Source organism: Mizuhopecten yessoensis, unplaced genomic scaffold (assembly GCF_002113885.1).
Source record: "Mizuhopecten yessoensis strain PY_sf001 unplaced genomic scaffold, ASM211388v2 scaffold6863, whole genome shotgun sequence".
NCBI classification, from domain to species: Eukaryota; Metazoa; Mollusca; class Bivalvia; order Pectinida; family Pectinidae; genus Mizuhopecten; species Mizuhopecten yessoensis.
The window spans coordinates 797,461-810,950 of NW_018406762.1; the positions used below are offsets into that span (position 1 = coordinate 797,461).

Sequence of the window (13,490 nt, forward strand, 5' to 3'; positions counted from 1 at the left end):
GAGACGTTGTAACTATAGGAGACGTTGTAACTATAGGATATGGTGTAGCTAAAGGAAACGGTGTAATTTTAGGAGACCGTGTAACTATAGGAGACGGTGTAACTTAAGGAGGCGGTGTAACTAAAGGAAACGGTGTAACTATAGGACACCGTGTAACTAAAGGAGGCGGTGTAACTATAGGAGACGGTTTACCCATAGGAGACGGTGTAACTAAAGGAGTCGGTGTAACTATAGGAGATGGTGTAAATATAGGAGACGGTGTAAATATAGGAGATGGTGTAACTATAGGAGACGGTGTAACTATAGGAGACGTTGTAACTATAGGATATGGTGTAACTATAGGATATGGTGTAAATATAGGAGACGGTGTAACTATAGGAGACGGTGTAAATATAGGAGACGGTGTAACTATAGGAGACGTTGTAACTATAGGATATGGTGTAGCTAAAGGAAACGGTGTAACTTTAGGAGACCGTGTAACTATAGGAGACGGTGTAACTATCGGAGACGTAGTAGCTATGGGGACGGTGTAACTACAGGAGATGGTGTAACTAAAGGAGGCGGTGTAACTATAGGATTTGTGGTCGGTTGGCGCATTGGATAGCGCACTTGCCTTTCACCAAAGCGGCCGGGGTTCAATTCCCCGATCTGACGTGAAAAGGTATGGGGTCACCTGCCCGACCACATGGGTTTTCTCCGGGTACTCCGGTTTCCTTCCACAGTAACAGTAACAGTACGAGACAGTGTAAGTATAAGAGACGGTGTAACTATGATAGATTGTTATTAAAGATATTGTAACTAGCAGACGTGGTAACTACGGTTAGTACAACCAGAAGACAAAGACGAGAGATAAACTAGAAAAGTCACCACTAGACAGAGTAGCTACGAGTATTTAAGCACAATATAACTATTATATTCTCGTACAATTACTACGACACGCAGTCATTACTAGACAGAGTAGCTACGAGACACAGATGTACGAGACGGCGGTTCCTGTGACCGACTTATTTGACGCTGACACAGTAGATATGTGTGTAGTTTAGTTTGTCGTAAAACCTTGTATTCTGTCGTAACCTATGTGTAGTGGTATTGATTTTGTGAACTGTTCACACGCTAGCATAGCGATCTAATGCATTACCAGGCGGTCTGTCAACACGGATCACTCCGCGGATTCATAAACACAACCTCACAATAGGGGTTCATCAACTTTGTCCTATTAATTAAGGAAGGGGAGGAATCTGACGGACAAGCAACACGACTTTCGACCGTCTGTGTGTCCATTTAGGTTTTCGCCGGACGTTGGCACTCGAGGCGGAGACAGACGGCAGAGTTTGTTGGTCGCTACGTTGGGTAGTGCTGCTCAAGGCTCCACATGACATCAAATTCGTTTCCTTTGGATATTACATCACCAGTATAGTTGCATTTTCTGTCTATTGATTGACAGATACTACGATTGCCGTACATCACGTGCTTTTGTGCTAATCTCATATCACAGAAATATCAAAACTGTCTTTAGCGTTTCACTATTTTTGAGAGCCGAACACATCAAAGTGCACGTGTTGTGTCTGTTAGCAAGTGCACGTGCTGTCTGTTAGCAACGTCGCAAGCAGCTGACTGATGATATGCGCTAACTTTTACTACAAATAACATGTTCTTCACGTGCACACTTAGGTTGGACATGTAATTGTCGTGGACCCTTATTTGGAATGTTGGACGTGATAATCTGTTGATGTACTGATAAGCCTTTCCTATGTTCTTTGCAGTTCTAATCATGGTCTACTTTGTGTTTGCCGGGGAAGAGGACTGTCTCGCACGTAAGTAACTCTACTTTCATTTTCTTGGCCATTCTCTAAAAGGATGATCACTGTCGATTATCTTATGAATTAAGCGAAAGTAAGGTTTTCCGAACTATTTAAAATAATTCGGCATCCTTTGAATACTTGAATTAGAATGTATATACGACAAGTAGGTTTTTGTTTTCAAAAAATAAATAATTCGATTACCTCCCCTTCCTCCATATGTGAAGTAACGAGGATAATTGTATCTAGCAACAACAACAACAAAAACATCCTCTTTTGAGTGTAAAGTCAATTAATTCTATCATTCAGAGCTGTCTAGATGTCCTGTACATATGTAGCGTAGCATACACGTACTGCTATAAACCATATAGGTTTGGCTAAACCCCATTTTCGTGTAAGTGCTTCGAATGACTTAATTCACGAGAATAAACGAAAGGAGAATCAATTAATTCTCCTTCGTTTTATGTGTACACGAGATAAAAAAAGAAAAGAGAATTTCGAAGACACGACAAAAACATAGTTATAAGCAAAATTCGATAAAACTAGGGCAAAATATGAACAAAAGAAAGATGTACATGAAAACCCTTGAATACGTACAAGGAGAATAAGACAAGGTGTTCCAGAGGGGAGGTGTCTTCTGCTTCATCGAAGACACCCGCCATGTAAATCTGGGTCAAATCCAAGTATCACATCAAACACTCGGGAAGTGACAAAAACGGAACGAACACAAGCAATGACCATAAGCATAATCAAAAACATCGATAATTATACCACACAAAGAAACTGCGTATTTCTAATTCCCTACGTAATCATGATGGCGACCATACAACTTGTCTCTGGTCTTCGTCTTTCTGCGTCTGTCCGTCAGCGGTCGACAACTACCACAGAAGTTGTGATATCCAAGGGAAGCGAGAGTGTTACTATTAAGAAAGGGAAAGTTCACGACCGGAAAGTCAAAGTCGTGTACTAGCTGCACTGAGCACCGTAGCCAGACCAACGACTTTTATGAACGAATCATGAATTTAAAGCAAGGAGGTTCTTGGAAGGGCCGTTGTCAATGTCAACAACCTTGAAATACTATACTGAAATACACATTTACCCACCCCGCCATTATGTCCCTATGGTAACAAAGCTCGCATCGTGTTTTAATTATGTATACCTTCATAATCACAGAATGCGTTTTTTAATTCTGTTCATAATTTTATATAAACATATGTCTTCGTGTGTGCCTATCCATACATTGTCTACACAATAAATAAACAAATAAATATTTAACAAATAATTCAATTTGTTTCGAGTAGAAGTATGCATTCAAAGACAGAGGTTGGCACCGCACGACTCCGATTTTTTCAGAATAAACAGCATGCTTGGGCAGCTCCGGAACACTCTCGTTTTTACTTTTATAATGTCACCTGTGTGATTAACGTGAACGTTTGATTATTTTTGAACCATTTCGAGTAATTTGAGGGAAAAGCATAACATTAATAACAGGAGGATAAATCTGAGTCTAAATGATGAAATTGAAATGATATCCATTGAACTTTGACAACTCTTGTAGATTCAGAATTTTTTTTTTGTTGGAAAATGATGCAGATAAGTTCAAAGATAATATTTAGTGGTTTTAATGAACACATTTCACTACTCTAGGTAATAAATTCTGTAAATTTACGGACGAAGACAGCAAACTGGTCATAAACATGAATACAACGCGACGATTTCATTGTTGAAAGAAAAACCTCCGATAGTTTCCGATTCTTGTCCAATTAATGCCTTCCGAAATACAACAAATTATTTTCTTAAAACGAAACGACTATCTAAATAACATCAGTCCGAATAACGTCTATTTAAACTCTATCACTGGAACTATGTAGTGCATTACTGACTGTAGATCGTTGAAGCGGGGTTTTCTTCCTAAAATACCTAAAATATTTTAGTCACTATCCCCAAGAAGTATTTCAAAACTGTAAATGATCTTTTTTTTTTTTAAACAAGATTTGAATTTTTTGAATATTCAAATTGGTGAGAGCTATTACTTAAACAACCTCCGTTAGAAAAATCATTAACCTAAATCGACCTTCCCAATGGCCTATTACTATCAGAGAAGACGCCAAAATCAACATTTTTCTTTTTGTAGATGCGATAATTCCTCTGCAAAAAATAAATTAACCAATTTATAAATTTGATTTAATGTATTATCATAATATAGGAATATATATATATATGGTGTCCAAACTTTTCACAGAAATAAAAATCTTCGAAGTTTTCTTGTAGAACGATAAAATTTAGCCCTTGACGAGCCGTGTTACCGACATAACGAAATGCCTAGCCAGTGTTTATCGTAATGCAAGGCGGACTCCAGCATTAATATTTCACGAGGGTTGTGTGTAGGGATGCAAATCAATAAATCAATTGATTTAATTTCGTTTCGACTTAAAACATTATCATAAAAGCTAAATGCTTTTTCGATGCACTTTTGAAATATGTTGAACGTCTTTGCCATGTCTCCGATATAAAAGCGATTGGGACGGACTTGATCGAGTAGATTGGAATGTGTAGAATTCAATATGCATGACACACTTGAAAATGGCAATAAAATACTAACGCAAAAAGTGAACACGAAATATTCTACAGGGATCGGGGTAGAAGTGGTAACCTTTTACGTTCGTCATTCATCAATTGCGAAGTGGATCAATTCAAGCTTTTACATCATACTGACTAGCGGCAGTTCTCTCCGAGGAATTGAATTTTACCTCTAATCTAACGAGTTTGATCTGCAAACAGGAGAAAGCAGTTCCATCCTTTCATATTGGATTGATTATAATGCTCTTTTCATGTTTTGTCAAGTTCAAATCAATACTTTCTACTTTATTTTTATTTCGGCAAGTTTGCGAAATTAATGCAATTATGAGCAACCCTAGAACACACACGACTTTAAGTATTACAGTATATCAAGTGAAGCAGTCACGCAAACAGCGTCTCAACCGGAAATGGTGTTATGCAAGAAATTACAGGCTGTGTCATATGTATACACAGCTTTTGTAGCCATTTTCATTTTGGGTTTTCTTTTAATTAGGTGGACATTATATGTGGTGCAGGAAATAACTTCATTCCGAAGCAGTAGATTTTACTTCCGGTGTAACCCACCGTTACCAATGTTGATTCACTACACTGAACCATCGCTTTCATAAACAAGAAGTATAGATCATTCGTCATATTTGCCCGCTTTTCACAGAATCGTCACTCCCAAAACGGTATAATGTCTGTCAATTAGGTTTACTCTATAGACAGGAGGCGTATAAAAAACATTTAAGCCCATGCCAGATTTTTTTTTTTATATGCTATGGCGGTTTCTAATAAAGCCTGTACTTGACATGGCGGAAAGGTCAATAGGTCATCCGGATTCCCTGCCTAAACACGTGATCAATAAGCTTTGTTTTATCGCTTTATGTAAGATTGTCTACGATCTGGTCTTGGCATTTTGGTAATGTTCCCACTTCTGAGAATCTGAATTCCTGGATATGTCAATATTTTGTAAGATTTCATAACCGTCCTTCCAAACCACGTGACAAGGATTTTATTGAACTGTTGTACAAACGTCTTTTCCAGATGACCACCACAAGCCTGATATTTCTCTCGCGATCGTTTTCTTATTACTCAGGGGAATCAGTGCGCAGAAAGGAATTCTTTACAATTCATTGACCTACAACCAATGGTTCCACGTACGTCTAAGCTAACCTTATAAACCCGCCGAGTCAGCACAGCGAAATCGTGTTTAAATACGATGTATAGCCTCTAATGTTCCTTTATGAAATGTCAATTTGTTTTGTCGCGTACGAGATAAAGTCTACATAGCGTACATGGCTACAAAGCGACATATTTCAGACCATCTAACAGTAATTGTGTGCTTTTTTTTATAACTTGGCTCAGTCATACACATTTTTTATTAGTTTAATAAAAAATTATGGCATAATTAATTAGAAATTAATCTTTATAAAAATTAAATCAAAGTTAATTATTGGATTTAACATGACCAGTATCGCTATAGAACGCAATTATGTAAATTTATTTTGAAATTGCATGAAAGATATGAATTTAAGCATTTTGATTAATATGATACTTAGCGAGAACGCTTTATATAACTGTAATTAAACTGACACATAATAATATCAAACATTTCTTTATCAAGACGATATCACAAATATCCACATTTAAAAAAAGAAAAAAGAAAGAATTATTTGCAGAGTATTTTTCACATAACCATATTATATACATTTCATAATACAACGTAAATTCCACTTTCACACGTACTTCCACACTGATCCATATTACTCTTTTTGAAAGAGTCATTTTTATTCATTGTAATGTTCTTTTAGAAACAATAGAAAATCAGACTAAGAGAAACAAGAAAACAAAGAGAAGGATGGAAAGACAGAAAGATAGATGGAAGACAAATATCCACATAATCTACTCCATCCCTCGCCCTTTGAAACATCTCTTTCACCTTGAAATCCCCCCTCTCCTACCGCATCCCTGTCCGACCCCTCCCCTATACGTCATCCTCCATACCCCTCCCCTACGCCATACTCCATTCCCGACCCCTACCCTACGTCATCCTCCATTCCCCTCCCCTACACCATACTCCATTCCCCTCCCCTACGCCATACTCCATTCCCGACCCCTATCCTACGTCATCCTCAATTCCCCTCCCCTACGCCATACTCCATTCCCGACCCCTACCCTACGTCATATATATAGTATTGCTGACCGCTAAGTCTGCTGCATAGAGAATACATATATTGTATATAAATCACAATTCAATCTCAAACATGGCCTTATCTTCGATCAATAGAGGACTGATACTATACACTTGGCAATGGGTTTTCACTTAAATGCAACATGTGTAATGTTCTGTCCTCTGTGTAGCTAGACAGACGTATACCATATACGGTAGACTTTCCATCCTCCAACTCTGGCTGCCAAATAGTTTTGGCTGTTAATGGAAAACTAAGGTATTCGTATACAACAGGGCACTTAAGGCGTACAAAATTCCAATCACCGAACATCGCGCCAAAAGTAGGATTTGAAAATTTAACACAATATTCAACACCATCAGCGAGATTGCGGTGCTTTTGAGTGTGCTCATTTATGCCTTGTTGTTTTGTTATCACTAACCCGCTTCTCGTTACGAGGACGTGACATTACTTGGATTTGACCTAGATATACGTGGTGGGTGTCATCAGTGAGGCAAAGGGCGCTTGCCGTCCAGAACGCCTTGTTTTGTTCTTCGTGTTATTTTAAGCGCTTCGGAATTCTCGTTATTTGGTTGTGAGGTATATTTCAATGCACAATATAGGAAAATGATTCTTTTAGTGTTAACAAAAATAAATTGTATTATAAATACCCCTTTCTAATGTTTTACTTCAACGTCCATGATAGTGGCCGTATTTATCGCTCTCTAAACAAGTAATGGTATTACCTTTGACGTGGTTTCCGAAATTATTATTAAACGCATTTCCGATATCCGCAAACTGCTGAAATTGATATCAAATATAAATTTCTGTTGTAAAAAAAAACCGACGGGGTATTATTGATCTCGTTTCTACAAGAAAGTTCGATCGAAATTTTCCCTTCCTGGTCAGTACATTATTTTATTTTATTGTTATGAAATGTAGTCCCTATGTTCCTTGGGTTTCGTGCACGCAGAATGAATTCGGAAAAAAATTCAAATAGAATGTCTGATTAATTTTCTGCATAAAATTCATCTACCTCCTTAAGATTTAAAAACAAAAGTCTATGTAACATTCTCAAACAAAACTGGTGATATTTTGAATGAAAAATTCTACCTTAAACCTCAACATATCTGATTGATGTTACATTTAGTGACGTGCATCCTAAAATGTATGTAATTATAAATTTTGGAGTGATCACCCTTGATTTACCGTCACATTTCGAGATCTGATAAATCTAGTGTTTAGTGGTGTACCCTCTAGCTATGTCAATTCAAAGTTATATCCAAATGTTTTATCGTCAGATGTCGTGCGCAGTAGAGTTCTTGGTCGGGTGCGGATTAAGAAAAATATATTTTAAGCAAGCAGAAAAGATACTAGCTATTAGGGGAAGTTACATGTATGGGACCTCATTTTGTAGTTTCTAGTGCCATTTTATAACAGTCAAATTCAGCAATCCCTAGAGAGTTCTGTCTCTCTGAATACATTTCAAGGTGACAGCAATTAGTAATCACATTTGCAAATCACTTCAAATCATGTGATGTTGACGTCACACATGGAAGGAAACGTGATAGAAAAGTTGTAAAAACCGTTTACAGCCCAACTTGACGTTATGAACTAAACCATTGAATCACATGCAGACTTCTTTTATATCTTAATAATCTCGAAATAATCTGATTAAAAAATAAATACATTTGTACCTTTAAATTAAGAAATTGAAACAGGACCTATAGACATATTAATATCCTAAACAATGTTTGATTTCACCAAAATGCGGTTTAACTGTCCTTTAAGATGTTCTTTAAAACCAATGATAAGTAAAGCTTCAGAAAATCCCGCATTCTTAGAAAAACGTATTGGACGCTTTGAATCTTCCAAACTTTAAAGAAGTTGTCAGGTCCACAAATAAACCATTAGAAAACTCTGGTCATTGTAAGTTCCATTATCATTTTATAACGACCTCGATATCAATAGTATAATAGCGGATGATGCAAAATCGTAGGAATATAAAGGTAATGGATGGGGAATGTTTTAAAACCTTTTTCTTGTTTGTTTTATTTATAATTTTTAAATGCCCTACGACTCGAGTTTTTAAATAGGACTGTGACTCGACTGATGTAATCATCGGAGGCAATTTACGATCAATAATGAAGCTTATTGTTACGGTTGTGTCGCTCGTTACATTGTAGAGCTGACATCAGCAGTCACTGTGTCTAAACACGGAACCGGAGTCATTCCGGAACAAACATCACACTAGGCTTGTTAAGGCGGCGTGTTATGTGTCACGGATCAACGCAACCTCTAGAAAATGTCATGTCCAAATGTTCTGTATGTCTACGGGTAGAAAAGCTGAGTTTGGGGATTTGGCTGTTTTGTTCGCGTCTGTTTTGAGTCGCCATTGATTCATCTTTTGTATGAGGGTAGAGCAAATAACTTTTTCAAAGCCTCTTGACCAGCTTAATTCTGGTTTCCTTGGAATGAAAGTACCATCAACATTTCACACAATTACTCTCCATTGATGTTAATGCGCATTTGTTTAGTCATGTATCTAAAACTACACAGGGGAAGAGAATCGGTACGGTGGTGTTACAAATTGTCTAACAGCTGCTAGCAAAGTTCGACCTTAACACCTTTTGGTTACAAGGCCGGCCAACCACAAACTACACTACACAATAAGCTGTCCGAAACTAGGGAAGCAGGTTAAGCTATTTTTAGCAGCATTAAATATGACGTATAAAAAGAAATTTGTCAATCATCAATTAGCAACATTCAGCTAACATACGTACGGTATGGCAGAAAATCCACAAATTTCACCAAGGTCGTGGTCGGACCCTCGTTCTGGTTAACCAATCAACGAAAGCGCTGTTAACGGGTTTTAACGGCGTTTTTTGTTCAAAGGAGTTCACGGGAAGTAGAAATTGCATTCCTGACGTAAGGCTCGTAAAACCTCAGCTATATTTGTCTTTATGACGCGACCAGTTACAGACAGAATATGTTCCGACAACCCGGTAGACTGCCAGCCAGTTCTGCCATTTGACATCGTATCTGCCATTCAAAGTTTGCTCAACTTTTGAGGGCGCGTGTACTTGTGAAATTTCATTTTGAATTGAATTTGTTTTAAATGCCGGCAAGTCGAAAAGGCATTTATCTTGGAAAAGATTGGAAATCTTACGGATCAAAGAAGCCGGCAGTAGAAAGCAAAATAAGCAGTCTTGTAATTGTGCTAAACTTTTTTAATTTCATTACGGATTTCGTAAGTTTTACTATTTACAAAGCTCCTTTTGTCCTCTCGTTGATTCTGCCAAATATTTCCGTGTTAAGAGATTAGGACACCTGTCACCTAGGGGAAGGAGCTATCAATGGCGTCGTACAGAAATTTCTTAAACGTGATGTAGCTGTCGCGCTAGGAATTTAAAATATTTCCAATTATTTCCATAGTTACCAAGAAATCTCATTAATTTTAATTCCCCATTTGAGCCGTGAAGATGGACGGTTTTGTCTGCTGAAATCATGCGTAAAACCATTGTTCTCTGTATGAAAACAACTCGATTGATTAATACGTAAAAATGGCGAAAATAAAAACATCTTATCCAATTCTTGGATTTGCAATGACTTCTCCCATCGGAATTTCGTCATAACGACATTTAGAGTTTTGTAAATCAAACGATAATGCGCCCTATGGGCTCCTAACGCGGTGGCGCAGCATTACAAAATGCAGTGTATTATAACGAATCGTCCATTAGTAAAATTACCATTTCAGTTTCGATTTCAACCTTACGCTTAGCTATGTTTATGAGAAACGGTACAAAACTATAGATTGGTTTGGTTTTATTTTGTTTAACGTCCTACCAAACTTTAGACAATTATCTATGTGGCGATTGTATTCACGTACGATGTTTCTTTATCAAGTTTATTATTAAGGTTCAATACAATCGTTCAAATAACATGGACGATGCTGTTCCATACCTTTAAATGTTTGGGACTAATTCGTTTACATTGAAGATTAAGTACTTCATCAGAATGATTCGCAATCCAGCGCTCTTCGGATAAATAGGCAGCACGCTCTCTACAGAGGAAGGGGTAGAAGAACAACGTTAATTCGAACTCTAACAAAAAACAAATAACAAAAAAACACACACAATTGAAATAGAAAAATGATAATAAGACCAAATGTTCCGGAAACATAGCCGTCTTCTGCTTCATCAACGACACGCGCGATGTAAATCTAGGTCAAATCCAAGTGATGTCACGTCTTGAAAGCGAACCCCGAGATAGAGGCAAAGATTTAACAAGACACGCTAATGGACATTATTAAAAACTTCATATCGCATCAAGAAATGGCACGTTTCTCGTGAGATAATGATGGCGACAATGACACATGTCCGCAGTCTTCCGCAACCTAGCTCCTCGGAAACCCTTGCGTTGTAAGTTTGTTCGCCATCAGTCATGGCAACATCTATCAGGGAAATCATGATGTTCGAGTGATTTATTCAATATCGAATCCACTACGACATGTTAACATTGTAGGTTGGGGAAGCCGGGATGTTAACATCAAGAAAGTGAAAGTTCATGGACGGCCAATCGAAATCGTAAAACTGGCATTCTATATCCCTACAGACAAATTAGTTTCATGTCCGGAAATATTTCACCATTGACTGTTAACATTAATTATCAATTATTCACCGATGAAAGCTCTCTTGAGAAATTACTACTGTTGATTCTGAGATGTTTAGTATTATATACTAGTAGATCATGTTAACCTACCAACTCAAAAGATCTTGTAAAGGATCCCTGTCCCACTGCGAGCAAAACAATAAAAAATGTCACTTTAGTTTTTTATTGCACACAGTAGCCTCCCATCGATAATTTTTGTGGAGGATTCTTTTTGTTCATTTGATCTAAATATATATATTTTCGTAAAACTTCTGCAAGTTATGGTTTTCGTTCCAGAAATGATTTACCAATTCTGTAATCATGTCAGAAAATAGTTTCCGATTCATAGTTACATCTTGTCAGAGGTCCCATAAGAGTTGGTGAGCTGAAAGCTTGTATTAAATGGATAATTTAACGATATTTCTTAATAAAAAAATCTCTAATGCCCGGTATACTGTTCAAACTTAATTATATCCAGTGTATCTGTCATTAGAAATACATACACATGCTTACCGACACACTAGGCTCTTTGCAAACTTGTGCTTCCGGACATTTATAGCCGTTTCCCTTTGAGGCAGACGAGACTAGTTGCCGCTGGTAGTATTTGTACACCCAGTGACCTGTCCCTAATTTCGTTTTGAGTGACATAAATTGCTAAAACACATTAACGTTATTTAACAAGTATACTTCATGTTTACTAGGTTTTTTTTTTAATGGCCAACAAGTGCGTGATTACATCTTACATAGGAACAAAATAACTAAACAACAGTGACATGCATCAATTGTTTTTTACAGGTGCATTTTTCTCATAAAAAATATATGACTGTATGACAATGAAAGTATCAATACTTGTGTACAGTAGAGAATTTACTATTCTATCAAAAATGACTCTATCAAAATATCTATAACAGACCTGAATAATTAATCATAATGACTGTACAATTATCATTATTATTGGTGTCAATTATATACAACCCCCTCCCCCCGGAAATAATGACGCATGCCTGGTTGATGAAGAACGTGTAATGATCGGTATTTCGATCGATATGGAAGGTAAACAAAGCAAGCGTATGTTTACCGGTACGACTCAAACGTACTGTTCACCAAATTATTCATGATCTCGTCCACGCTTGGCTTGATGGTCGCCGGAGCGCTTGATCTGGTAAACAGGCTGACATAAATGTGAATAAGTCTGTTCCAGGTCAGTAGCGCTAGTCATTTATATCCGATAAATATCTCGAATATGACGTGTGTCGTTGATCTCATTAAGGATCCCCGTACCACTGTTAAAAACTATTTTTCTCTTGCATGACCATAGCCGTGATAAATAATTTCTGAAAAGAAAACCATACCTTTTGGGACTTTTGTGAAAAATAATATAAAGATTAAATAAACATATCATAATCATCAACAGTGTTGTGAATGTTGAACCAATCAGCAGGGATAGTCCACGTCCTGGACTTCAGATAGTTATACTTTTGCTGTAACCGATTGCGCTAACTGGCCAAGGAAGTATACTAGCTGAAATGCGCTACAGTTACGAGTATATCCAACCGGAAATTAAGGGGAGTTTACTGTGTATAGGAAAAAACGGCAGTACAGTGGGACAGGGATCCTTCAATACAATAATCAAAGTTTACAATAGATGTAAACATATTCTATTGCAAATTATTTGTATTTTTTCTGCATTAAGCACCATAATCATAAAATCAAATGAATATTTGTAGCAAAAAATATTGCTACAATGAATGCATTATCAACCGCCTCATTCATGAAAAGCGAACATATAGGATGTCTAGGTCAGTTATATAACAATTAAGGATCCCTGTCTCACTGAGCTGCGATTGTTCCTATAAACAGTAACCTCCTCTTTACTTCCGCTCTGATATAACTGTTTGCACAGTTTGGCTTTTACATTTCCGTTCACCATGTACCTCGATGGGTAATCAGGGCGATATTATATATAACAATCTGACGAGTCAAGGGTTCGAATCCCGGCCTTGCACCGCTCAATGTTTACACTAACATTGTTGATTAGTTTTGTTTATTTTATCTTTATTAGTTCTAAAAGAAGTCCCGCAAGGTATAGTTTTCTTTTCAGAAATGATTTATCAAAGCTAGAGTGATGCCGGAAAACCCCAAGTTTCCAATACTAAATAACAGTTGTGGCTCAATGATCCTTAAAATAGACATATATTATAAAAGAAAAAGGGTGGTCGGGTGGCGTAGTGGTTAACGCACTCGCCTTCCACCATATATTTGTCTTCTTCAAAGGGGCATGGCACGTCTCTCCTCCTCCCCCCCCCCCCCC

General features: G+C 37.4%; 1 protein-coding gene across 1 annotated transcript in view; it reads left to right on the forward strand.

Annotated features, from left to right (window-relative positions):
* LOC110452748 overlaps positions 1-13,490 on the forward strand; it is an 83,794-nt gene that overhangs the window by 61,010 nt on the left and 9,294 nt on the right. The window contains exon 2 of the mRNA XM_021501408.1: positions 1,764-1,814. Coding sequence (XP_021357083.1) covers positions 1,764-1,814 — 51 coding nt within the window. The remainder of the gene's footprint in view (positions 1-1,763; positions 1,815-13,490) is intronic.